The sequence below is a fragment of the Rhineura floridana genome, chromosome 3 (assembly GCF_030035675.1).
Source record: "Rhineura floridana isolate rRhiFlo1 chromosome 3, rRhiFlo1.hap2, whole genome shotgun sequence".
In the NCBI taxonomy this organism is placed as follows: domain Eukaryota; kingdom Metazoa; phylum Chordata; class Lepidosauria; order Squamata; family Rhineuridae; genus Rhineura; species Rhineura floridana.
Genome location: NC_084482.1, coordinates 40,368,905 through 40,394,603, shown reverse-complemented (window position 1 = coordinate 40,394,603; position 25,699 = coordinate 40,368,905). Strand labels below are relative to the sequence as shown.

General features: G+C 44.1%; 1 protein-coding gene across 4 annotated transcripts; it reads left to right on the top strand.

The window, feature by feature from the left end:
- Positions 1-345: 345 nt before the first annotated feature.
- Positions 346-24,663, top strand: MMP19 (matrix metallopeptidase 19). Of its 4 annotated transcripts, none has more exons than XM_061615468.1 (9): positions 346-431; positions 13,861-13,949; positions 14,424-14,554; positions 17,003-17,218; positions 19,297-19,542; positions 20,673-20,801; positions 22,089-22,253; positions 22,547-22,674; positions 23,477-24,663. In XM_061615468.1, the coding sequence occupies exons 3-9, from the start codon at positions 14,464-14,466 to the stop codon at positions 23,702-23,704; spliced, it is 1,203 nt and encodes a 400-aa protein (XP_061471452.1). In that variant the 5' UTR covers positions 346-431; positions 13,861-13,949; positions 14,424-14,463; the 3' UTR covers positions 23,705-24,663. The 4 variants fall into 4 exon arrangements, with proteins under 4 accessions (XP_061471452.1, XP_061471451.1, XP_061471450.1 ...); XM_061615467.1 differs by lacking the exon at positions 346-431 and adding an exon at positions 659-740; XM_061615466.1 differs by lacking the exon at positions 346-431 and adding an exon at positions 908-934.
- The last annotated feature ends 1,036 nt before the right edge of the window (positions 24,664-25,699 follow it).

The following is a 25,699-nucleotide window of genomic DNA, read 5'->3' as shown; positions in this document are numbered from 1 at the left end:
TGTATATCACAGATAGGGTTGCCAGGTTTAATCCCTGAGACTGATCCTGTATCTTTAGGAGAAGAGAAAGTCAGCCAAGTGCAGGTGTTCTTGCAACAGTGTAATGAGAAAAACCTCAAGGTGGAATTCTCCCTTCCCCCTGCACAACTTTTAAAGATACAGAAGACCTCTTAGAGGCCGGGCCTGGCAACCAAGAGGTCTTCTGTATCTTTAAAAGTTGTGCAGGGAGAAGGAAGAATTCCACCTTGTGGTTTTTCTCATTACAGGGTTGCAAGAACACCTGCACTTGGTTGACTTTCTCTTCTCCTAAAGATACAGGATCAGTCTCGGGGATTGAACCTGGCAACCCTAATCACAGATCAGAATAGGTATCACAAGAGTGAAGAGGATCCCAGTGTGGGTAACAAGCAGAGACAAGGAAGCTATTAGAAGTAAGAAGGCTGCCTTTAGAAAATGAAAGTTTTGTCCAAATGAGAGAAAGAAAAAGAACACAAACTTTGCAGCCAGTGAATAATATTAATAATAATAAAACCCAAGAAGCACTAGTGGTGACTGGTGCCCATTGGAACCAGTAGGGTGGAAGGCAGGGAGCCCAAACAGTAGGCGGAGCCAGAGCCAATAAGAGACAGAACTAACTAGTGCTGGTTTTGTCCCAATCTCCTCTCTGCTGAGTTTTACAAGAGAAAACTGAGACAAAGGAGGAGGAAGCTGAACATGCAATACCATGTCCTGGACTGGCTGTGAGTAAGACAGGCAGTGGCTGTTTGGGGGCAGATCAAGGTTGGTGGGGCAATGCCCCACTTGCTCCATAGAAAGAACCAGTCTCCCCGAAGAGTGCATTGCTAAAAACATAAAGTCAATAATTGTAAAAAATGTAAATACATTAGACTGGCTAGGGAGGCAGTTGAATCTTTGGACAACAATGAAGTCAAAGGTATGTTAAAGGAAGCAAAGGAAATTGCAGAGAAGCTGAATTAATTATTTGCATTTGTCTTCATTGCAGAAGATGCAGGACAGACCCTGTTGGAATAGGCAAATGTTGCATGTTCCCTTTAAGGGATATTTGGGGAATATCACATGTACCTGTTTTACCATGATGTAACTTCCTAATGGCTGGGGTTACTTACCTGACTTCCTCCTCCTTTGTCCTGGGGGATTTTTGAATATTCTCCATTGCTGATCTTCCTACCTTTGAGAGAGGCTGCGTGGCACAGATGCTCTCTCTGAGAGCATCAATACTAAACCACTAAAATGAACTGAGACTCCTATTTTCTTTCTTCTAAGCTAGAGTCTATGTTCCTAACATACGAGGTCATAAGTAAACATTCTTTTCTTTTACCTAAAAGATTGTGTCTGATGTTGTTTATATAGAGAAAGGTGGAGCTGGTTTATTCTCATTCTGCTGCTTGTATTTTTATATCTTTGCTAAAAAATAGGACCAACCAAATTAGTTCCTATTTCTGTGTGCATTTTTATAATACCAAACAGACCCTTATGTCTGCAGTAGCTTTCTCAGGAAGGGAGTCTGAGGAACTGAAGGAAATAGTGGTGACAAGAGACACGCAAGTCACCTGGTTGCAATATTCGCCACTATGCTGAGATGCATTAAAAGAAGATTAGACAAATTCATGGAGGACAGGGCTATCAATGGCTACTAGCCATGATGGCTGTGCTCTGCCACCCTAGTCAGAGGCAGCATGCTTCTGAAAACCAGTTGCCGGAAGCCTCAGGAGGGGAGAGTGTTCTTGCACTCGGGTCCTGCTTGCGGGCTTCCCCCAGGCACCTGGTTGGCCACTGTGAGAACAGGATGCTGGACTAGATGGGCCAGTGGCCTGATCCAGCAGGCTCTTCTTATGTTCTTATTATTTTTATATCTCTGCTAAAAAAATAGGACCAACCAAATTAGTTCCTATTTCTGTGTGTATTTTTATAATACCAAACAGACCCTTATGTCTGCAGTAGCTTTCTCAGGAAGGGGGTCTGAGGAACTGAAGGAAATAGTGGTGACAAGAGACACGCAAGTCACCTGGTTGCAATATTCGCCACTATGCTGAGATGCATTGCATTTGTATTTAAATCATAGTAATTATTTCTACATTTGTACCTATATAGTTAAATTAGTATATGCAAACAGTATGCAAATCCGTGTCCCATTATGTCCCCTTTATTTTGTGGTGCATTTCCTTTTTTCTTTTTCTTTTGGTGATGCCTAAGTGGCTGTTCTGCTTTCCATCTAGCCTCTGTAGCTGTGCCTTGTAGCAGGTATCAGGTGATTCCATTTGTTTCCAAAGTTGTGAGAAACTGCATATCTGACCATTGTCAAAGGCACAGCTTCAGAGACCAATTGTAAAGCTGGCAATCCTAGGAGGCCCAAGCCATTTGTACGCTGCCTTGAGCTCAGTGGAGGAAAGGAAGAAATGTAAATGCATCAGCTAAATAAATAAATAAATTCTGTATTTGGATTCACAGTGACATAGTTTGGGAGTGTCTAATGTTAACGATTTCATGCGACTCCTTCCAATCCATCAGTTCTGTCATTATAAGCTAGAAATCTTGGTTCCTCTACTGGAATCACTAGACGTCATTAATTTTCTGGTACAATAGACAAAATGATGCCTCCAGGCAGAAATAGATCTCTGCTAGGAAAGAAAGGGACATGCACGAGTTTGAAAGTGGTATTATGGTGGGTGATTTATCAAGTGACGAATCTGGCTGTTTCTGGGATATAAATAGCATGTCCTCCCTTTTTTCCCCTTGCTTAAATTGGTACTTTTTTTTTACTTTCTTTGCCATGTCAGATCTATGAATCACTTTTTTTCTTTGTGTGTCTGTCATTGTCTGTGAGCATTTCTGGACAACTGTGCCACGCACGATTCCTGGCAAAATTGCCTCATTTCTGTGCCACCTGCCCTGGTTTCACCCCACATGATGCATGTGGGATTCCTGCCACTATAATCCATTGAATCATTCTGGAAAACAGCTGAATCCCACAAAAGAAGCAGTCATTGGTTTGTGTTTTGTGTGAGAAGGACAAGCTTCTTCTTGGTTGTAAAAGTCATCTTCCTTCTCCCAGCCAAGTCAGGCTTTGAATATTCCACTCTAACCCAGCCTTAGCATCCTTTCTCTGCAGTATATGGATTATACTACTGACCAACCTTACAGGGTTGTTGTAAGGGTTATTGAGAGAATGGAATCAAAATCCTTTGTACACTCAAAGCTGCTGTATTAATTCTAGGCATTATTAAACAGTAATCTTATTATAGTAAGTAGAGCCCCCTGACACAAATCCCTTTGGCAACTCAATCTGAGGTAAACCCGTTATTTCCCCAAGCTGGCACATGGTGTCGGAATTCTCTATTGAGATGCATAGCAGAGTTGCGAAGCGCTGCGGAACGGAGAGTATTGAGCGAGCTTAGTGTGCGTGTGTTTGAATCTTTGCTAAGATTCTACCTTCCCTGCAAATTAGTCAGACAGAGACTTTAAGCTTTAAAATAAGAAACTACTACTTTATTCTGGAAGTACATGCTTGATAGGAAAGAGTTCTATGTCTAGCTGGCTATGCTGGAGCAGCCTGCACTGGTCCCAGTGCTGGCCCTCATCCTGGTTGAGAGGAGAGAGACAAAGAGAAGATGTCTGCTCCCCTCTTGAGAGAAAAAGAACACTGTGAGAAAGGCGGGAAGGAACTGGGATCAACATTCCTTTGCTTATCAGCCTAGCAGGAAGGGAAGAGATGGCAGAAGATCAAATGGATAGGTATAGCCTCAACCAGCAAAAGGTCTAGCTCTAGCTACCCTTATTAACCCCATGCAGCCTCAACCCACCAAGTTGGAGTTGAACCTCATACATTCCAACACATGGAAGCTAGATTCTCAAGCTCTTGAGAATCACAGTCATAGTCTCTCCCTCAAATCCAGAACACTTGACCCAGAAGTTGGCCTTCCTACCTCAGTTCCTCATCCCTCAAACACAATATTTGAAGCTAGTATATAGTTAATCAAATTAATCAAAGACATGTTACAATGAGTGAGGTACTGCAAAGTGGAACAAGTGTTATAAAAAAATAAAATACATCTAGGGTACAGCTAAATTTGTGAAGTATCATCATGGCATACTATTTTAATAGGAAGCCAGGTTCTTGGTCAATCCCCAGTGCTTTATAACTTCTGGACCAAAGTCATCAGCTTCCTACCACTGTTTAACAGTGTGTTTGCTCAAGCCAAATGATTTTCATTCTGCCCAGTAGGCTTTTCCAGGGAGAATATATCTTACATTTGCTTGTCCACTTTGCATCCAAGACAAAGGCCGTTTCACCGTCCTTTTGTCATAATTAATACTCTAAAAGGCAGAGGCAAAACTGGAAATAATTAATCACATCAGGAGAAAAGGTAGCTTCTGCAGAGCTGAGGATATATTCCTAGAAGGAATTCAGAGATCAGTCAATTTTGGTTCTCCTAGTTTCTCATTTTTCCAGTCTTAAATTCAGTACTTCACATTTCTGCAGCAATTTGCAATTTTAAAAAAATCCTCATGAAAATTGTCCAGCATTTTAGTACTCATTTCTCCTAATAAACACATTTTTAGGGAGTGTTGACTAATGTACACATTTTTGCAAGCCATTTGTCATCATATAATTTGGCATGTTATTTTCACTCACATATTTATTTTTATGCACACTTTCCTCTGATGTATGTTTTTGTAAACCTAGTTTTGTTGGCAAACTGCATCACAAATTTAAAATAAGAACAAATTTCAAAGGATGGCTGTGTTTCAGTTCTCATGTTGTTTTGGAAAATCTGAATTTCATAAATTCAGCTTGAAATGTGAACTAAATCAAAATTCTCACCTATCCTTAACTCCTAGTATATGAGCATTTCTGCAGAGGGAAACACTGGAGCCCTGGAGCTGGGGTAGCCAACATGATGTTGTTTGATGCCACCTCCCATCAGTCTTACTATCCCTGCCTATACCTGCCATAGGCATTCACCTGAGGATGTCATAGGCACTCAGCCAGACTAGGATACATCATCTAGTATGGCTATTTGGGAGTTTCTTGGGGTAGAGACACACTTGCTGTTGTGCCAGTTCCAGTGCATCTCCACCTTTTTTTTCTGAAAATGGAGGCACACCACTACACTAGTCAAACTCCATCCCTTTTTACTCTAAAACCTAGTTGGATCAGCTCGTGTGCATTTTTTTTTTAAATTCAGCTTCAGACAGATTTTGCTATCATTGGTAGATCAACCTGTTGCCCCTCCAGGTGTGGCCAATGGAAACACTTTGCTGTAGGCTCAGGCAGAGACAGTGATTGGCACAACATTTTGCTGTGGGTGGTCCTGAAAGATCTGAAGTCTGCAGTGGGGAAGGGAGGTGTGTCCAGCTGAGGGCAGAGTCGCTTCAACTGCTTTTGAAGCGACTAGTGTGCCCACATCCCTTGGTGCAAGCAGTGTATCCATCTGCTCCTTGCAGCAAGACAGGGAAGTAGTAGCCACATTCCCAGCTGTAGACAACAGTTGAACATCTGGGCATTATTAGGAGCAGAATATTGTGAACTGCAGAAGACCCTAGGTTTCGTTCTTTGTGTTTTTTGGCTCTTGCCTTGAACTACTACTTATGTGAGCACCTTTCTCTTTGCTTGTGGAACAAAATAATCATCTGGATTGCATAGGCTGGAATCCTCTGTGGGGGGCTGCTGGGTGGATGGCCTGAAAAGAATGTTTCCCTCATCAGATTGGCCAGTTGACCCTAGTCTTTTTGTATGTTAACCAAGTGGACATGGAGGTGAAACTGGGATCTACCCACTCTCCCTGCTCCTCACCTCTATGCATTCAGGCACAGTTGTGACCATAGCCCATGCACGTACACCTTGTACATGCATAGTCTCTCCCTCCCTCCCTCCCTCCCTCCCTCCCTCCCTCCCTCCCTCCCTAGTTGGGCTCCCCACTACATATCCTATGTGCATACAGTTGTGCACACATAGACTCTATTAAGATCTTTGGCTGAACGCCTAGAGGGTAATGGTGGGGTCATTGGTGGTATATTGCTTCTCCTTCCATGTGGTCTTCTATAGGCTCTAGGGGTTAGGGAAGGGATAATGAGATGTAAGAAGGAAGTTTGACATATCAACAATAGACCATCTAGTCCAGGAGTGGGGAACTTGTGGCCATCCATGTGATGGGTCTTTGACTACCTCTCCCATCATCCCTGACCATTGGCCATGCTAGTTGGGGCTATGGGAGTTGGAGTCCAACAACATCTGGAGGGCCACAGGCTCTGTATTCTTGATGTAGTCTTTCTACATGGCAATTCTCTACATGGATTGCTGGCAGAGGAGACAGCGCAACAGCATAGGGCCATGCTGGATCTCAAAAGTGTTATGATTTAACAGAGCTCTCCATGTGCTTAATCCTGGTCAGTCCCCTTCTCCTTTTTTCTACAACTTTTGTCTGAGATGTTGGAATGGTATTGTCTGCAGGATACTGATGCATGTTACGCTGAACTCCACCCTGTCACCATTGGAGCTAGTAATGCTTGCTGCAATAGCCTGATGCCTTCCCTCAGTGTATGCAAATGAGGAAATGAGAAAAATATTTGACCCTACAAAAGCAAATAAATGCCATGCAAAACAGAGATGTGGATGGATGACTTTTTGGCACTCTGAGTTGGTGCCAAACAGTGCTAGCAATTCGCTTGGCAATTTTGAACAGAGTTTTTCACATTGCCTTTGGTTGTCTTTTTATGTGTGTCTCCTGCAACATGTCATTGACCAATAGTACTGCGTCAGTGGTGGAATTATATTGGGCCATCCACACATCATTCCACTTTATTAGTTGTTCTCCAGTGTTTCCCCAATGTTACCTTGCTATTACCAACTAGCAGCATATTCATCCAAAACAGTAATGGATCATGTTCCGGAACCATAAGCAAGCATCACTACGGCTGGAGGACGGTGGACACTCAAAGCTAGGCAGGTGAAGTTCCAAGGCAGCAGGTGCTTTAGATGGCATCAGTGTCTTCTTCACACCAGTGACAGGTTTTTCATTCTAAGGAGTGAGTGCTGATACAAGGGCTTTATAGGGCCTAGTGGGCAGGGATTGCCTTGGGGGGTTAGCTGAATGAATACTCAGGCAGGCTGGCACTATTGCCTAGAAGGTGCTACCCATGACACACATGGCTCAGGGTGCCAGGCTCGAAGTGGAAGTGGAGCATTGGTGGTGCAAGGGGTAAAGTACGTACGAGAGCCTGACTGCAGGGATGCATTGTTCGAGTCATATAAGCTTTGTGCCAGAGACTTGGACTGCAAAAAGGGGTGCATGGTCGAGCATCTGGCATGCTACAATATATGTGACTGCTAGATATATGCAGCCACCCTGAGAGAAAGGGAGGGCAGGATAACAATAGAATGAATTTATTATTATTATTACTACTACTACAAATTGTGCTGATCCAGGCAAGACACACACAGTTCAAACCTTGAGTAAGGGAATGTGAAGGACATTGTATTTTATAAAAATCTTCTAGACAACATCTATGAGGTCTATGATGATGCCTTCTCCGTCGGACAGATTGAATATGTATTGTATATGCTGGGCCTTGCACACTCTTGGCAAGTAAGTAAAGGACAGCAGAAACACCAGCTGTGAGTTGAATCTAGTACTGACAGAGCAAAAATACAGGACTGTCTGTTTTCACACCTGCCTTATAAACGGAGGGAGACATATACACACACAATTTCAGCATTTTTTTCACATTCCTTGGTGAAAATTGTTTACAAGGGGGAGAGGGAATAGGTTCCCATTGCCAAGGCAACTGGTTTGACGTCCCATCTGCTGGAATGTGCATCCCATTGAGAGTCATGTAGTATAACAGGATGTTGTCATTTGGATGCTGTTTGTACACATCAAAATGCACACCATCATTCCTCTGCGCTTCAGTGGGATCTGCACAGGGGTAAGCATCCCAGAGCAAGTGGTTGTAAGCCCAGTAACCTTGTCAATAGGGATAAGTTCCCTGTGTGTTCCTCTGCCTCTCACCAATACATTTACATTAGAGGAACAATGGCTGCAAACAGGTGCAAAAAATGTAAGAGTGGATGGTAGGTAGGGGTTTTCCCATCCACAGCAACTTTCACAGTGAAAACAGAATCACACAAGCATTCTGTGTAGCACTAGCTAAATCATAATTCTTGTGCAAAAAGGGAATCCATTGACTCATGGTAAGTCACAGGGTCTGGCCAGACTATGCAATGACCTGTGGACTCTTGACGCTAGTTTGTGACAATTGTTGCGTTGGTGGTTGATTCACAGGCCTGTACTGTGTGTGTGTATCTGGAGGGGGAATTCATATCAAGGCCAAAACCAACATATTGTTAGGATAACGCTAAAAGGCTGCAGGCAAATACTTGGCCTGAGTGATGAGAACAAGGGATGGGGGCCTCTGCAGTTGCTCTTTTTCTGGTTTGTGCGTTTTTTATCTCTTTTGCAAGCACTGTGGAAAAAAATTGGAGTCTGGGAGAATGGTCTGTTTTCTAAATTCTTACCATGATACTGAAATAGAAACGTCCTCCCAGGAATACGGGAGGGGCACTCTGCTTGGAAAGGGGGTGCTCAGTTATGTTGGGAATGCAGCCAGTAAAATGGTATCCACAGCTATATCAGTCTGATTCTGTTTTTATGGGTCAGATCCTCACGTTAGCTGCCCTCACACCTTTAGAACTGAATTAGTAGGGGTCAGTATCCCAGCTAATTGTGATAATTAACATTAATTGGCATCTCACCAGCTGGCAGTGCTTAATGTCTGACATGATTTTAAATAATTTAACAAATAAAATCCATTCAATTTGGAGGCATTGGCCTACATGTATTTAGGCTTTTGCTAGTTTGCACTCAGTTATGATACCATCTCATTCAATGCTATCTGGCTGTGAGCTGCCTCAGAGAAGACACTTGTGTCCAGAGCTCCTTCTGGCTAGATGGGGAACAGGGTGGGATGAAGCTGACTTGAGCAACATTTGTAGAAAACCTGAGCTGTTGTTCTTCCAAGCAGAGGTTAATTTCTAACAAAGAGCAGCAGAGGCTTGGCTAGGCCAGGCAAGGCTGGTCCTCCTAATAGGGAGAAGGAAGTGGCTGCCTCAGAGTCAAGGCAGCTGACTTGAGTGTCATGGAAGGGCAATAGAATGGCTAGTTATTTAATTCTACTCTCTTTTTTTACTGCTAGGAATGGGGAGAGGTCCGTGTGAGGTAATCAGCCTCTTGGGTACCCAAATAACTTGGCTGGTTCAGAATGCTGTGTATCTTGACTTGAGGGCAGGGAGGCGCCATTTGCTCCTGGGTGTCAGACAGCAAGATGTATTAGGCTAGCCCTGTGGCTTAAGGGTTTAGGATTATTTCAAAATACACCCTTTGACCTGGGATCCCTGCCCCCCTACCCTTACCCAGATTGGTCAATGATTCTGGGCAGTTTGTTGTCTGTTTTGGCTGTCATCACCATATGGTTTGGCTCCTTTGCAGGAGTCAGTGCATGCTGCTGTGTGAGTCATCTCCCATGCATGAGTAATTTAATTTGCTTAGTAAGCACTTCACCTTTCTACAACGCACCAGATCTTGGTTTATGACAATGTGCAGTTCTTGTCTGCGTATGGAAAGGGGATGAGTGAATGGATGACTTATCTTTACAACAGGGGCTCCTTTGTTAAATTATTTACTTCACATTTACCTCCATTGTCAGAGGCAATGTGTCTCTGAAGGCCAGTTGCTAGGATTCATAAGTGGGGAGAGTGCTGTTACACTCAAGCCCCGCTTGGCCACTGTGAGAACCAGAATGCTGGACTAGATGGGCCATTGGCCTGACCCAGCAGGTTTTTCTTATGTTCTAAGGAAATTTCCAGTTCTCGGTTTTTGCTTGGATGGCTGCTATTACCCAGTGGCACGGGAAGTGCTCCCTGTATATGCTCCATGACTTGCCTGTCCCAATTATTTATTTCACATTTCCCAGATCCAAATCCTAACATTCAGAATAGGGCTTAGGCCTGGTGAGCCCTGTACCCAGATGATGAAGCCTATCCAAATCATTAGAGGGGAGTAAAGGGGGACTTGAGTACTTCAAAGTGTCTTGCAAGGCCTAGGCAGGATTTCACGCATATATTGTTCCTGGTGTTAGTATATGTGTGATTGCAAACTGCAAGGAATTTCTGAATTCAGGTGCAGATATGGCAGTAGACTGTGTGTGTGTGTGTGGAAGCTCCAGATGTTATTGAACTCCAACTCCCATCAGCCCCAGCCAGCATAGCTAATTGTCAGAGATGTAGGGAACAGTAGTCCAACATCTGGAGGGCCACAGGTTTTCCCATCCCTACAATAGACCTTTGTGGCTCTCTGTCGTTGTCTGGCATAATTAGGGTTGTGTACTTTGGAACATTTTTAGAGTTCTCTACTTTCCAATGTCTTTAACAGCACTCTGAAATGCAGACATTTCTGTTAACAACAATGGCAGCTTAATGTCATCTAGGAATGTGGGAGAAATTTGATTTGGTTTGCATTTAAAGCCAAATTTATCAAATTTGCACTTTCTGAAACAACATGAGAACCGAAACACAGCCATCCTTCAAAATTCACACTTACAATGCAGTTCTCTATCTAAGCAATGTTTGCAAAAATGCATATATTAGGGGAAAGTGTGTATAAAAATGAATATAGTAGTGAGAAGAACATACAAAAATGCATTGTATTAGGAGAAATTGCTTGCAAAAATGTGTACAATAGTCAAACCTGCATGCAAAAATGTGTTTAGTAGGAGAAATTCTCACTAAAATGCTGGAGAATTTCCATGATTCTTCTTTTAAAAGATTGCAAATTGCTGCAGAAACGTGGAAAACTGAATTCAAGATTGAAAAAAACTGAGAGAATCAGCACTGACGGATCATTCCATCCTTAGTCATCACACAGGCCTTATTATAAGCAGCCCTTGCAATGGGACCGTTGCTTTAAGAGAGTGTTTATGCTGTGAAGAGTTAATATTCGGGGGGGGGGCTCCTCCAGGCTTTGTGGTTGCAACATGTTTGACTTGGAAATGACTCACTTCTGCTGTTAGGAGATTTATAAACTTGAGAAAGCAGGAGGGAAGGCATGGATGAATTGAGGGAACAGGGAGGGCAGAGCAAAGCTTGAGCCACAGAGGAAGTGGAGAAAGAGATCCAGCATTGCTTTGCTTCAGTTCCAGAAAAAGTCATTTCTGGAGTGCTCTGTGGAGTTTCCTACGAGAAATTGTCACTCTGTGCTGCTATCGGGGACTGCAGAGAAACTGGACACGAGGATGCCACAGCTAATGCTGCTGCTGCTCCAGGTCTTTGCTTTTATTCGCTCTGCCAAAGGTGCTGCTCTGAACCGAGTGGAGGAGAAAGAAGTCCTGGTATGTAGGGCTGGGATGCCCCCTCTTCCTCTAAGCATCCCGGCGTGGGACCTGTAGTTGATGTGGTGTGCACTGCAGAGATGGGGTCACATGGGAAAGTGTGGACAAGTGGGGTGGGATGTGCCTCAGTACCAGCCTGCAACCCCAACCCCAAACCTTTCTGACTGTCTCCAGGTCTTCAGTCCTGCCACTTCATTTCTGTCAAGGCAGCCTTTCTCGAAACCTAGGTACCTCCAGTCCAGAGCTTTGCCTTTATCTAGACCTGCAAAGCTCTGTTTAATGGAAACTTTCCTAGAAAGGAAGCTGGGGGAAGATTTCTCTGGCCAAGAAAAGCTCTAGTTTGCCTAGGCCATCCCTTAGCTCTGGGCAGTGAGGTGACGGGCAATGATAACACAGAGACTGAAAGCAAACAACTTTGGCTACTGGGCAGAGGATTGGCAATGAGTGTCCACCCTTTGTGAATTGTTTGTGATGCGTATGTGGGGGATGAGGGGTAGGAAAGCAGAGTCTCTCAGCTGTCCCAGTGCAGACTTTTACTTTTTCTTCATAACTTGATGCATTCTCTGCTGTTATCGCAACCTTGGCCTTGCTTATGTCTGCTTGAGGAAAGGCTGTGGTTTGGTGATAGAGCATTTGCCTTACCCTTTAAAGGATCTTTGTCACCTGAAACACGTCGGGCAGCAATAAACCTTGTTTTCATTTTTGGCTGTTTGCTGGCTAGGCACTTTGTGAGTTTTCCCTCTTTTCATCTGCGGTACATTTGGGGTGTCTCCCGCCTTGCTTTCCCGTCAGAGCATTTGCCTTTCTTGCAGAAGGACCCAGGTTCAATCCCTGGCATCTCTAGGTCGGGCTAGGAATGACTGCTGCCTGAAACCCTGGAGAGCCACTGTCAGTGCAGACAATACTGAGCTAGTGGGAGATGGAGAACATATTTGCTAGAATGAAGGGCCAACCTTTTTCTTACACTGGAATTCTGTGCTTGGAACTTCCAATGTAGTTTTCTTTTTCAAATAGCAGCTGCTCAGGGTCCTAATTTGGATTGGGGATGTGGATGGGGGTTCCAGGCCTTTGCCCTTCTGCTGATTCCTTGACTTAAATTACCGTCCCGCTCCCAAAGCTGCTATTAGCTGTGAAAGAGAAAAAATATATGGCACAGTTCGAAATTCACAGGAATGTGATTGTCTGTGTCCTTGATGGATGGAGTTGGGGTGGGATCCAAAGGTTCTGGGAGAAAGGCCTTAACAATTATGCACTCTTTAGAAATAATGGGATAGTTCTGAGGTATCTGAAAGTGAGTGGGGCTTGTTGATAGAGTGGGTGGTGTGGCCTTAGAAAGAGTGATTGGTTCCATCGCAGGGATGGAAATAAGGACCCAAACAGGACTGAGCTTGTTCAGGGGGATGTCTATACTAAAAGTGTATGTTGTGGCAGTTTCTGCTTTTCCCCAGGTGCTTTCCTTATTGCTAGGGTCTCCAATATGGCACCCAGTGGGCACCATGTTGTTCTCAGACACCCCTCTTGGTGCCAGGCAAGGCCCCTTGCCCCTCCCAATTTTTAAATGTTTCTAATGAGTTTTTTTTTAAAAAAACAACAACTTGTGTTGTGGTTTGGTTGTGTGTGTGGAGGGGAAGTTGCCTGCTTTCCCCCCCTTTGCATTTGATTTGTTTTGTAGGTGTTTTGCCTGTTATTGGTGTGGGAGAGGGGGTTTCCTGAGCATCACTGCATTTTCTTATGTGAAATGGGTATTTTGTAGTGCTCACAACAGTATCTTAGATTTCCAGATGCACCACTGGGCCCAAAAGGGTTGGGGAACTCTGCCCTATATGATATCTGTTTGGCAGGCATCACTATTGGTTATAGCAACAGGCATTTGATGGTTGTGGACAAGTCCAGAAAAATAGGTACACATCATTGCCATGCAGAATTTTAATTCCAGATGGGGACATTTGTCCATGAAGGAGGGTTGTTGGCAGAGATGGCTATGGTATGTCTCTCATTTGCTGAGTAAGCACAATGGTAGTGGGAGTTGCCCAACTCTCTATCTAGAGAAGGAAGAATCCTTGGGATTTGAGAAACAATTGGCTTGTTTGCATAAGTGTTAGATTGGAATCAGGACTACCAAGAGAGAAGGGTAGGCTTGGAAATCTGGAGGATTCCTTGTTTCCACATGTAGCTATTAAGTGGAGAAAGGGGACAATGAGTACAAATATCTTGGCTCCGGACCAGTATAATCACATAGTAGGTTTCCCTTTTAAAAAGAAAGAATGAGCATTTCAGGAAATATAAAACATCATGGGAAAAGCCAGGCTGAATTGTGGCCTGCCCACCCAGTGCTCATTATCACAGAGATGGGTCACTTCCACAAGAAGGCCCACATGGGTCTCCTGTCCTCTAAGGCTGTGCCAACCCTGGGGCTGAGCTGAATAGAGTTGGCTTTAACATGTTTTGTCATTTCAGGACTATCTGCTACAATTTGGATACTTACAGAAGCCACTGGAACAGTTCTCAGATGCCTTCACAGAAGAGGAGATTGAAGATGCTGTGAGGTAAATAAGAACTGTGAGGTTAACTAAAAAACGATGAGGCACAGCCCAATAATAATAAAAAACCATTACAAAGATTTTAATTTGTCCTGTTAGTCATCTCATAATGACCTGGTTCCCACAACACCGTAACCAAAGCAGGGTTTAGTGAGACCGGGCAAATACATGGGCTCTTGGAGAGGAGCTTGCAGCTGCTTTGCTCCTTTTTACTGCTGCAAAGCACTAAGCTAAACAAAGGTTTAGGAGAGAGCTTAACCACAAGTCCCATTTCAGAGGACACAGTAAACCTTGGCTTGGCTTAGCATGGTGTGGCAGTAAAAAGGACCAGGGTGGAGCAAAGTGACTGTAAGTTCTTCTCCAGGAGCCTACACATTCACACCGCATTTGGCTTGCCATATTGTGCAAACCAGCTGTGTCATCTAGGAGCCAATCACCTTGGTTAAGTACTGACTTCTTCCCACCCTCCTGTACCCTTAGGTCCTTCCAGCTTGTATCAGGACTGCCTGCTACTGGACACATGGATGCAGTAACCCTTTCCCAGATGCGGCAACCCCGTTGTGGCGTGGAAGACCCCTTCAATGAGAGAACCCTCAAATATCTGCTCTTGGGTGAGTGTTCCTCAAACTGGAAGCTGGTCAAATGATTTCCTGGCCTGATGGATGGGCCTAAGAAGAGTTGGCACAAAGACGCTTCTCTCAGGCTGTAGAAAAGGGGGTTCAGCAGATGTGCGGAACTTGTTTGAGAATTCTGCAGTTGAAATATTAGGCTTTGTGCTTTGTTTGGTCAGACAAGAGCTATGCAGAGTAAGCCCAGGAGTCTGTAAATCTTGACTAAGGCTGCACTTCTGTACTATCTTACCCTGGGAGTAAACCTTATTGAAATCAATAGGGACTTCTGAACAGATATGTATAGGAATGTGCTGTTTGTTTATTAGCCAAACCCTTTTGTGCTCACCCCCCAACCCATTCCAAAACCCCTGGCATGCACAGAGGCAGAAAGGCTTCTCTTAACTGTACAGTCGTATGGGGAAAGAGTGGGAGAGGCTCCTCTTGTTGTCTTGATCTTATCCAAAGTTTGGCACAAGCCCCAGCTTTCATCCCAAGCCCATTTGCTGGAGGGCTTGGGCAGAGGTGTAGGGTCATCATCTCTCATTTGCATTATAGTTTGGAGAAACTAACAAAAACAAGCTACTTTTTCTGTTCATACACAATACTTCTGCTACTTTTTCTGTTCATACACAATAGCGGTGGGCTAGCAAGCAAATTAACAGCTAACATTGTAAGTACCTGGTGATCTAGGAAAAAGGCTTGTGGATGCCTCGAGTAAGGTCTTTTTTGTGGGTGCCCCACAGCTTTGAAATGCCTTCCCCTTCTCTGTTAAGTTTTTGGCAGCAGATGTCCCCCCCTTTATGGTTTTTTAATTAGCTTGGGTTCCTGATTTTGGGGTGGTGGTTTTAAAAAGAAACTCATCTGCTGGATTTGAATTGATTGCTGTTATTGTTTAATTTATAGTTTTATATGCTCTTCTGATGTTGAGTTGAAAAGGCAGCTAATAAATTAAAAAATGATAATTCCCATTTTTTTAGATGGGGACTGTGGCTAGAGTGGTGACTTGCCCACAGTGTTTCTGGACAAGCAGGAACTAAAACCCAGCTTGCTTAGGCCCAAGCCTGAATCTTCATCCATTGGCTGAAACGCTAAATTTCTTATATTGTGGTCAAGTTGGGTACCATTTGAGCCATGTGCCATTGTTGCCTTAGTGCCATGTTCCAACCAGTGCCATAGTTAAATGTAAAGTGAAGGTTGTGCTGTGGGTCAAGATCAGAGGAGGCTTTGATTAAGTCCCGCTGTTTGAGGATATGCTCTGTAGGTCCCTACTTGTAGAAAGCAGGTTATCTAATTCCCCCATCCCCTAGCAAGAGTTGGAATGTTTTATGCTATTGTTCCATCCACATAGATGTTGTGTATACAGTGACACGCAAAACTGCAGATTCAGCACTTGGCAAACAACTAAGTATTGTGGTTTTCAAACTTTTTTCTATCATCAGGGATTCTTATACACTGAGAAACTCCAGCACATTGCACAGGCATGTTCCAGGGCACAAACTCAGGTCATGTGGGGGACGAGTGAGGCGTGTTCAGCCTCACTATTGCCCACATAATGAATGGAGAGTGCAAACGTTCCCAATGGTCTCCTGCAGATGAATGGTTTGGGGAGAAATTGGTAGTGGTGAGGAAATTGTCCACCTATGGATCTTTTCATTGCTAAACCTTGATTAGTTTCTAAAGAACCCTGGAGCATCCTGGAAAACAGTTTTGAAATCCACTGAAGTTAGTGACATGTTTACGACAAGCAGGGAGCCACCATTGGCATATATTTTTTTTAGTAAAGAATTACCCCTGGAAGCAGAATGGGCATATGAATCAGCCCCTGAATCAGGAATTAGGGTCTGGAGACAAAGGTCATTGTTGTATTATCACGAGCAAGACATGCAGCCTGATCATATCCATGGTAATTCTGAAATAAATCTCATTACACTTACTCCCAAATAAGTTGCATAGGATTACAGCCTATACAATTTACAGTCCAGAACATGTGGGGCCTGCAACAAAATGTTGCAGTGTGGAGTGGTCCTGGTTGTCATTCCAGTCAGCCAGCAAACGATGCCTTTTTGCAGGACACGATTCCATTCCCTCAGTTTTCCATTTTTCCCACCAATAGTTGGTCAACATCCTATGCCCACTAAGCATGCTCAGTCCTCTTTAAGCTGTTTTTGGATGTTCACCACTACCACCACCAGGGTTCCCCCCCACCACTTTTTTTTGTACTTCTGCAAACCTTAGAGTTCCCTCCAAGCCTGCTCATAAATCCCTCTTGTGCATGGATGATGCCCTTTAGATTACATGTATACTATAGCTCCCTGTTAGTATATAGGTGATGCCATCTCCTGCAACCCGGGTTCAGCTGTGACTCTCATGTCCCCAGATCCCTCACTAGTTCAAAGTGGGATAAACAACCCAGTTTCTGACACCTCTTGCACTGTGTCTCCCCCGCAGGACGTTGGCGCAAGAAGCACCTGACTTACCAGATCTACAGCCACAGTGAGGACATGGGGGCTGGAGCCACACGCACTGCCATCCAGACAGCTTTCAAGTACTGGAGCGATGTCACCCGGCTCACCTTCCAGGAGGTGTGGACCCGCCATGCTGACATCCGCCTCTCCTTCCATGGTTCCTCTTCTCGGGGCTGCTCACGGCCCTTCGACGGGCCTGGTACGGACCCAAGCATTGCTGGGGGGAGTGACTTGGGGCACAGAATGGGGCAGGCAAGAGAATCAAGGAAGAGGGAGGGAGGGAGGCGGGATCTCCAGAAGAGAGTATGCTGCAGGGATTGGACAGAACAGTTGCTGGGAGGATGTCAGAACAGAAGTTGGGAGTCTGAACAGGAGGTGCTTCATAGTAAGGAGGAATGGTGGGATGGAGGCTCAGTAACAGAATTGTTGTCCAGAATGGGTCTGACGTTAAACCAGAGGTGCTTTACATCAGGGCTGTAAATCACCAGGCAGAAAGAACTGGCCTAAATAACTGATTGTAACCTACTTGCCATTTTGTACTGCAGTGGGTTTGGGGAAAACAAGGTGCATCCTTGTTGTATCTCACTCAGTATAATCATTAACAGATGCCCAATGATAGCTTAAGCAAAGTCCTTTGTAGCAGATGTGGTATAGCTTTTTGCTTCCCAGGCAGGATGTACCACAACTGTGTACATTATTATTATTTTAGATTTTTTAATTTACATTTTATTTTTATTTCTGCAAATATAGCAGAAAGAGAAAAATAAATAATTAAAAATAATTATTAAAAACAAAAAAATTGCCAGCAGACATTAACAATAATAATATTCTATCAATCCTGATTTAATGTATGAATTAATATAGGCTGTCCAAATAGGTATCTAAATGAAATTGATGATTTTAAGCCATCTTGACCACCATAAGTGCTTACAGAATCCATTTTTTGTTGTTCCTCCATTAGTCCCGCACCACAGGAATATAACATACCGACCTCATCTGCCTCAAAGAGGCATTTTCAGCATTGCATCCCCACCCTTCCTATAATGGCGCTGTTACAGAATTTGAAATGTTCTAATTCTCAATAAGTCTAAACTTTTAGCATTTTAACACAACCTCTGCTCGAGATGCCCCACATCACTCTGCACTGATTAGCTGTGATTGTGACAACAGGGCTTCTTCATTTATTTGGCGTGTTTCTATCCTGATTTACGCACAAGGAGCTCAAAGTGGCATACCTGGTTCCCCCCCCTTTTATCTGCAAAAACAGCTTTGTGGGGTAGGTTAGGCTGAGAAAGATTGACTGACCCAAGGTCATCCAGTGATCTTCATGAACCTGAGGCTGTGTGGGGGGTTTGAACCTGGATTTCCCCAGTTCTAGTCCGAGACTAGCAATTATACCACAATGGGTCTTTTGGTGGCTGTAGAGTCATAAATATTCATTTTGCCTATATGGAAGGAAGGAAGAAGCTGTAACACAGAGGTGGAGAACCTTTGGCCCTCCAGATGTTGCTGAAGTGCATTTCCCATCATCCCTGGCCATTGGCCATGCTTGCTGGAGTTGATGGGAGTTGTAGTTCAACAACATCTGGAGGGCCAAAGGTTCCCCACCCCTGCTGTAGCATAAGAGACCATCTGTGAGGAGTCTGTGCCTGCTGTCACTTTGCCCATCTCTTGTTTTGTACCCAGCAGGAAAGCCTCTTCATATAACATACAGCTGTAGCTTATACTGTACCTTATTTGTACAAAAAGGTTAAAAGATTTCCCTTATTTTTTAATATGTAAAAATCTCTCTCAACATGAGCAATGTGATAGAAGCACATGATTTCAGTGTATATTTTTTTAAAAAAGCTTCTAGCAATTAGAATTTGTTGCTTGGCTTGTTAAATCTGAACAATGAACGAAATTATTTAAATCAAGCTAATTTGATGGTCATAGAAATGCAATCTGATTGTTAAAAGACTAAAATTGATTTTGTTATCATTGTTATTCCACCACCACCTTCATTGTGTTGTGTCAGGTGAAGCAGGGGGCTCTCTGCTTTGCGGAATGGGGCAGAATCAGACAGGATCGCTGAAAGGCAGATGCTTGGTGTCATAGTGTAGGCCCTGTGTGTGTGTGTGTGTGAGTGACTGTGTGTGTAAAAGGGCTCTGTGTTGCGTTCAGAGGAATTGGTGGGATGCTGTACTGCTGCAGAGAGCCAGGCTCTTATTTAGAACTGGATTTCTCAGTGGCAAGGCCTTGCATATCTCTTAACCCACATCCCTTTATTTCCCTCAGGGCACGTCCTGGCCCATGCTGACATCCCCGAATTAGGTACGGTCCACTTTGATTCAGATGAGCACTGGACAGAAGGGACTCCACGTGGTGTCAACCTGCGCATCATTGCTGCCCATGAGATTGGGCACGCTCTGGGGCTGGGCCATTCCCGGCAACCAGCTGCACTCATGGCACCCACCTACAGCGGCTACCAGCCACGCTTCCGTCTCCACCGTGATGACATTGAAGGCATCCAGGCCCTCTATGGTACGGACTGGGGGAAAGGTTTTCCTCAGCCCACCTACATGCCTGTTTTGCTTTTCAAATCCAAACTTATCCTTGCTGTGTACACAGTTGGAGCAGACGTGGGCTTAAACAACTGGGTCTGCTGCCATGACATCTAATTTGGCCCTCAAACCTATTGCCTTATGACCCTCAGGTGCTCATTCTTGTTTACCTGTGCCTTGACTTGTTTAGGTGAAGCAACTGAGCTGTTTCATAAAGGGAGGGGTCATTGAAATGAAGGACTATGCTGGAGTCAAATGGGAGATCCCTGAGGGTCAGGGTGTCCCAGGTCTGCCAGTTACCTATCCCTAATTGGGGTCATTAGAAGCTTCCCAGACTCCAGATAAAAAGCAATTTCAGTTGTTCCAAGTATAATTAAAGGCATGAAAATAATGCTTTTTATGTGTTTGTTTTTTTAAAACATTTTTTGTATTGTATTGTTTGTTAATTTGAAAATGGCGGTTTTTTATGAATAGCAGTATAGAAAGATTTTAAAATAAGTATGTTTAATTACCTTTAAAATAAATGTTTAAACGAAGCCAGGGAAGATATAAGCTGTAGACATGGGTTTTTTTCCATGTTAATGCACAAGGAATGCAAGTCAGTCTTTTGGGCTGCTATTTTACAAAAGGTGTAATGCCCATGTAGAAAAGATGTAGGGTCAGTCCTTGTGCCAAATTATATTTGATAATCCTAAACCTTCTAAAAAATAGTTATCACTTTTTCCCTGGCTTATTCCTCCCCACCCACCCCCACAAAGCGCTCCCTTCCCGTCTCTGCATTTCTTGTTTAAGCTTATGTATTTCCTAACAATAGGGAGGCCTGTTCCTAATTAAGAGAGGCTTGGGCCTGGGCAAGTGGTTGCCTCGGGGAGGTGCAGACTATTGCCATGCAACACCTGAGCTTCTTCCTGATGCCTCCCAATGAGGTTCTGGACTGGTTGGCTTACAAGGCAGAATGTCAACCTGTCAATACAGCAACGAAGACATCAGCAGCTGGCTGATGACAATGGCCACGTATGTCCCTCTCTTCGTCATCCCAGTTATTTTTCTTGCCCGTCGTTTTCATGCATGCTCTCTACCCATAGCTAGGGTCTTTGTTCTTCCTTGCAGGCAAGAAGACTGTGCCGCTAACAACAACAACAGTGACCTCTCTGGCCCGCACTACTGCCCCTGCTGTCTCACTGAAGCCTAGTAAAATCCCTAACCCATGCAAAGATGGGCTGGATGCTATCATGCTGGGTAAGTTTCATCCCTCATTCCCCAGCCTCCCAGATCTCCCTCCCTCTCTCCACACACACACCAGAGTTTGCAGAAAGGCTGACGGAACATGTTCCACCCACCCCAGGTTTGTATGAATAGATGCCCCATCTGTGTTCCTCTCTAGCCGCTTACATGCCATTTTGCCGTATAAAACGGAGTTATTCAGTAGGGAGGACTGGCGACAGAGCAAAAGGTAGCAGCAAGCAGAATCTGGGACTGCCAGTTTTAACTGAGCTGGGCAGAGTACAAAAAGTTGTGAAGAGAGGCTGGTATCACTGTATTAAGGTGCCAGAGGGTTGTGTTGTGAAAGAGATGGTGCAGAGTGTGACAGTGTCTGTGTGTGACCACATGGAGTGCATCCTTATGTACTGTTGGGACCTTTTAACATGCAGAATGCCTTATAATGTTTTCTCTTTTGCCTCTTGCAATGACCTTGTGAGGCAGATCTTTAATATTCCCATATACAAATGTGTGACATCTATTTATTTATTATTTCATAGAATAGTAGAGTTAGAAGGGGCCTATAAGGCCATCAAGTCCAACCCCCTGCTCAATGCAGGAATCCAAATCAAAGCATTCCCAACAAATGGATATCCAGCCCACTACCTCTCTAGGTAATTGGTTATATTTGATTTATATCCTGCCCTTCCTCCCAGCAGGAGCTAGAAATTCCCCACCCCCATCATCTAGTGAGCCCTTGTGGCTGAGTGGGGATTTGTACCCAGGTCTTCATTCCAACATTATATCCACTCAGTCAGGAGTAAGGTCGCTTGAGGAATTTGATTTCTGTGAATTCTGATGTGAACTGACTGATGCTCGCCTCCAGGACTATTATGTAGATCGGAATATGATTGTCCTTCAGATTTTACACTTCTATGAATTTTATTATCTTTGCTCAAAAAACATAACTAATGCATTTAAAGTGTGTATTTAAGGATAAAATACACTTAGAAATTTATATGTTGAGATAAAATATATATTGAAATGTGTATTTTGTGATAGACATTTTCATGCAGATTTTTTGGGGGAGAGAAACCCCACGTATTAATACAAAGATGCAAGGGAAAGAACTTATGAATGAACCCATGTGAAACCAACAGGGACCAGGAACAGGCTGATCCATCCACCTCTAATCAGGAGGAGCGGGGTGATGGTGGAGCAACATGCCAAGTACACCTTTCAGAACTAAAAGGAGGAAAAAAGGGGACTAGTATATTAGATTCCCACTTATTTACTTGAAACCCGGCTCTTCTACACCTTGACTAGGGCCATATGACAAGACTTACGCTTTCCGTGGTGACTACGTGTGGACAGTGACAGACTTTGGTACCAACCCACCTTTGAAGATCTCAGCACTGTGGAAGGGTTTGCCTGGGTGGCTGGACGCTGCTGTGCATTCTCCTCGTACTGGACGCACTTACTTCTTCAAAGGTCTGTGGGTTCAAGAGCTGAGAAATAACCTCCCCTCTTCCCCAAATTATCTAAATCTGGTTGTTTGGAGAGCTAATTTTCTGCTAAGCGCCATGTTCCTCTGCAAACACTGGTTTTCTTTTTCTTGACCAGCTGCATCCCTTGATCCCAGTTTTTCAGCTGACATGGGGGCAAATCACAAGTGACCTCCGTCTCTGACATCATTTGCGTTTGTGTTATAAGCGACTGGTTAGCTGCCACTTTACTTTGCGTTGCCTCTTTTTAAATCCGTATTTGTGTCACTCTGCCTATAGGCAATAAACTCTGGCGTTACCGAGGATTCAAGGTGGATCCTGGCTATCCAAAACCCCTCACCCGTATCCCAGCTAAGATAGATGCTGCCCTTTATTGGCCAGTGAACAAGAAGATCTTCATCTTTAAGGTAAATAGGAAATTAAGGTAATGCACCAACAACGATCGGCTATCATTGAGGCAGGAATAATGTAAACAATAATGTAAACAAACAGGATTCCTAAAAAAAGACGAGCAGTTATCGATTAGGGTGAAAGGAGGAGGGTGAATGATTACAGTTGGGATTTCAACTTATGCCACACCCTTTTTATCACAACAGTGTTTGTTCTGTGCTGTTTGACTTTCCTTGCAGCTGACCCATGCAGCACCTTCCAAGGTGCTGATTCGCTGGCATTGGGTTGCGTGGGGGAAGAGGCAGGAATTCTGTAAGCCCGGGTGCACTGTAAGAAACGTTTGAGGGGACAACAGGTGTTTCCTTAGTATGGGACTTGACAGATGGGCAATAGCTTTGAGGCGATGAGAGACAAGAGAGGAGTGTGGAGCTGGATTACGCACTGCAGTAGGAGTGGGGAGAAGGTAACAGAAGGAATAGGGGTCTCCTAGTTGAATGGAATCTCACTCTGCTAGTGGGTGAAAGACTACCACTTTATGGCTCCCAAGGTAATGGGAGATTACAATGGTCACAGCCTGCTTGTCAGATGAACTATTTTCTTGTTTAACTTTTAGTCGGCTTTTTTTAAGCATTAATGCAAGCCCTGATTTGTTTCACTTGCACTTTCCCATCCAATGGTGACTTTCACTTCAAAATGGAAAGCTTAGGCTCTGAATTGTTCAAATTTTTTCTTATTTCTGTGGGGAACCTCAGAGGAAATTGGGCAATGGCCATGGAACCCTGGAGAGTGCAGTAAGTTCTCCACCATCTCTTATCTTAGGACACCAGCTACAGGCAGTGGGATGAACTGGGAAGCCATTTCACCAACCACCCCACGAAGATCTCCAAACTTTTCACAGGGGCCCCGTCCCACCTGGATGCTGCATTCACCTGGGAGAACGGCAAGGTCTACTTTTTCAAGGGAGGCATCTACTGGAGGCTCAATGATCAACTACGAGTCGAGAAAGGCTACCCACTGAGCACAGCCGAGCGCTGGATGCATTGCTAATGCTTGCAGTGATGTGCTCCAGGACTAGCACAACTTCCAATTACTCATAGACTCAGAAGAATGAGTAGAGATATTTTTAACAGACCCAACACTGACACCTAGAGGCGGAATTTAGGAACAACAGCTTTTCTGGAAAGGACCAAGTTGGGAGCAGATACAAAAATAATTGCCATCTTGTAATTCTGTTCCTGCTGTGCATTTTTACCTTTTTAAATGCTAGACCCATAAACCTTCCATTCACCTTGGCATCGGTGTGAGTGGCAGAAGGGGCTAGCCTTGCTTCAGGACACAGGAGGCCTTGGTGAGGGACAGGGGTGTATGTGACCAAGACACTATCTTGATATGAGAAGACAGTAAAACAGTTTAACGCTACAGTAGGCCCCTGCTTTTCAGCATTCCGCTAATATGGCAGCTTTCAATTAGAGTAAGGCCCCACTCATATGGTGCTTGTTCCGCTTTTACAGCGTTTTTCGGGCGCTGGGCACCAGTTTATTGATGGAGTTCCACTTTTCGGCAGGGGTCTGGAATATAACCTGCTGTATGAGTGGGACCCTACTGTAAAGAGTAAATAAAAAGATGATCTGAAAGGGGGTATGATAGAGGTATCCTTGCCCACTGTTGTGTCTGGTCAAACAGGCCTGTAGGTTTTTGTAGCAGAATACTGACTGCTCACTTTTCCTTGTATCTCCATCAGTAGAAGAGCTAGACATTTTAATTTTTTTAATTAAGGATGACATTTCAGGTAAAATGTCTGGAATATCCTTGAGGGGCAGGGGGCAGGTCCTTGCACCGTGAACACACAAACTTGTGATCACTATTACAGATTCAGAGGGTTATTTTTATTGTATTCCATGTGATCTCATAGAGCTAGCAATATGAGGACTCTAAACCACAGGGCTTAAATGTACATAACTGGCACTTATTCCAGATTTACTCAGCCCACAATAAAGAGTATGATTTTGTATGTAGAGGTGTGTCCTACTCTCATTTTGCTTTCATGGAAAGAATTCTGCATCCTTTATGCAAGAGCCTACCCCTCAATGCAGGGATGGGGAACCTATGGCCTTCCAGATGTTGCTGGCCTTCCAACTCCTATAATCTCTTACCATTGGCTATGCTCCCTGGGACTGATGGGAGTTGGAATCCAACATCTTGGGGAAAGCATACAGGTTGCCCATGTCTGCAGTAAAATATTGTTTGTGCATGCAAGTAGGTACTTACCTTTCTCAGTTACTCCCTACAAGTTCTCTCTTGTCTAAATGCAGAAAAAAATAACCCAGTCTTGCTAGAATTTGCTATCGCCAGGTAGGATTTTCTCAGAAGGTAGATAGGTTCTTGATGTCTGCAGTGCCACTCTGACCCTATTTTACAAAAGGGTGTAGTGCAGAACTCTTTTCTATGTTTGGAATTGTCCAGCTCAGTTCCTAACATTTTCATGTCCTCTCAGCTGCCTTCTTCAACATCTAAAGAAACCAAGTTGTCCCTATGAACAAGGAAGCTAGTCAGTTTACACCTCAAAAATTACTGCTGCTTGGAACTTTGAGCTATATGCCAAAACGTGGCCCATTCCAGCCAGCATCTGTCCTGCCCCCCCCCAGCAATTTCCCTCAACTATTCCCCTTTATAACAAACAGTAAGATAACTTGATAATGGGATGGCGCAACCTCAGAGTATCATGCTCATGCATACAACCCCTTTTTGTAGATCCTACCCACAACTGGTGGCTTGTATTTATTTGTTACTGTCATAGGATTACATGAGATAACTTTCCCACTCCCAATAAAGACTGCAGAGGCGGCAAAACTTAATGCCCACTTAGGCAGAAGAGCACATGGTTGTGTCAATACCTTTTCAGAACCCTTTTCTCTTCCAGGTGTTGGAGGACTTTTAAAAGCCAAGATCCTGATCCAACTGTGTGTATGTCTGCAGCAGTCACAGCTGCACACTTGGAGCCCACTCCTTCAAAACATGTTGGTCAGGCCAATTGGCTTCTTG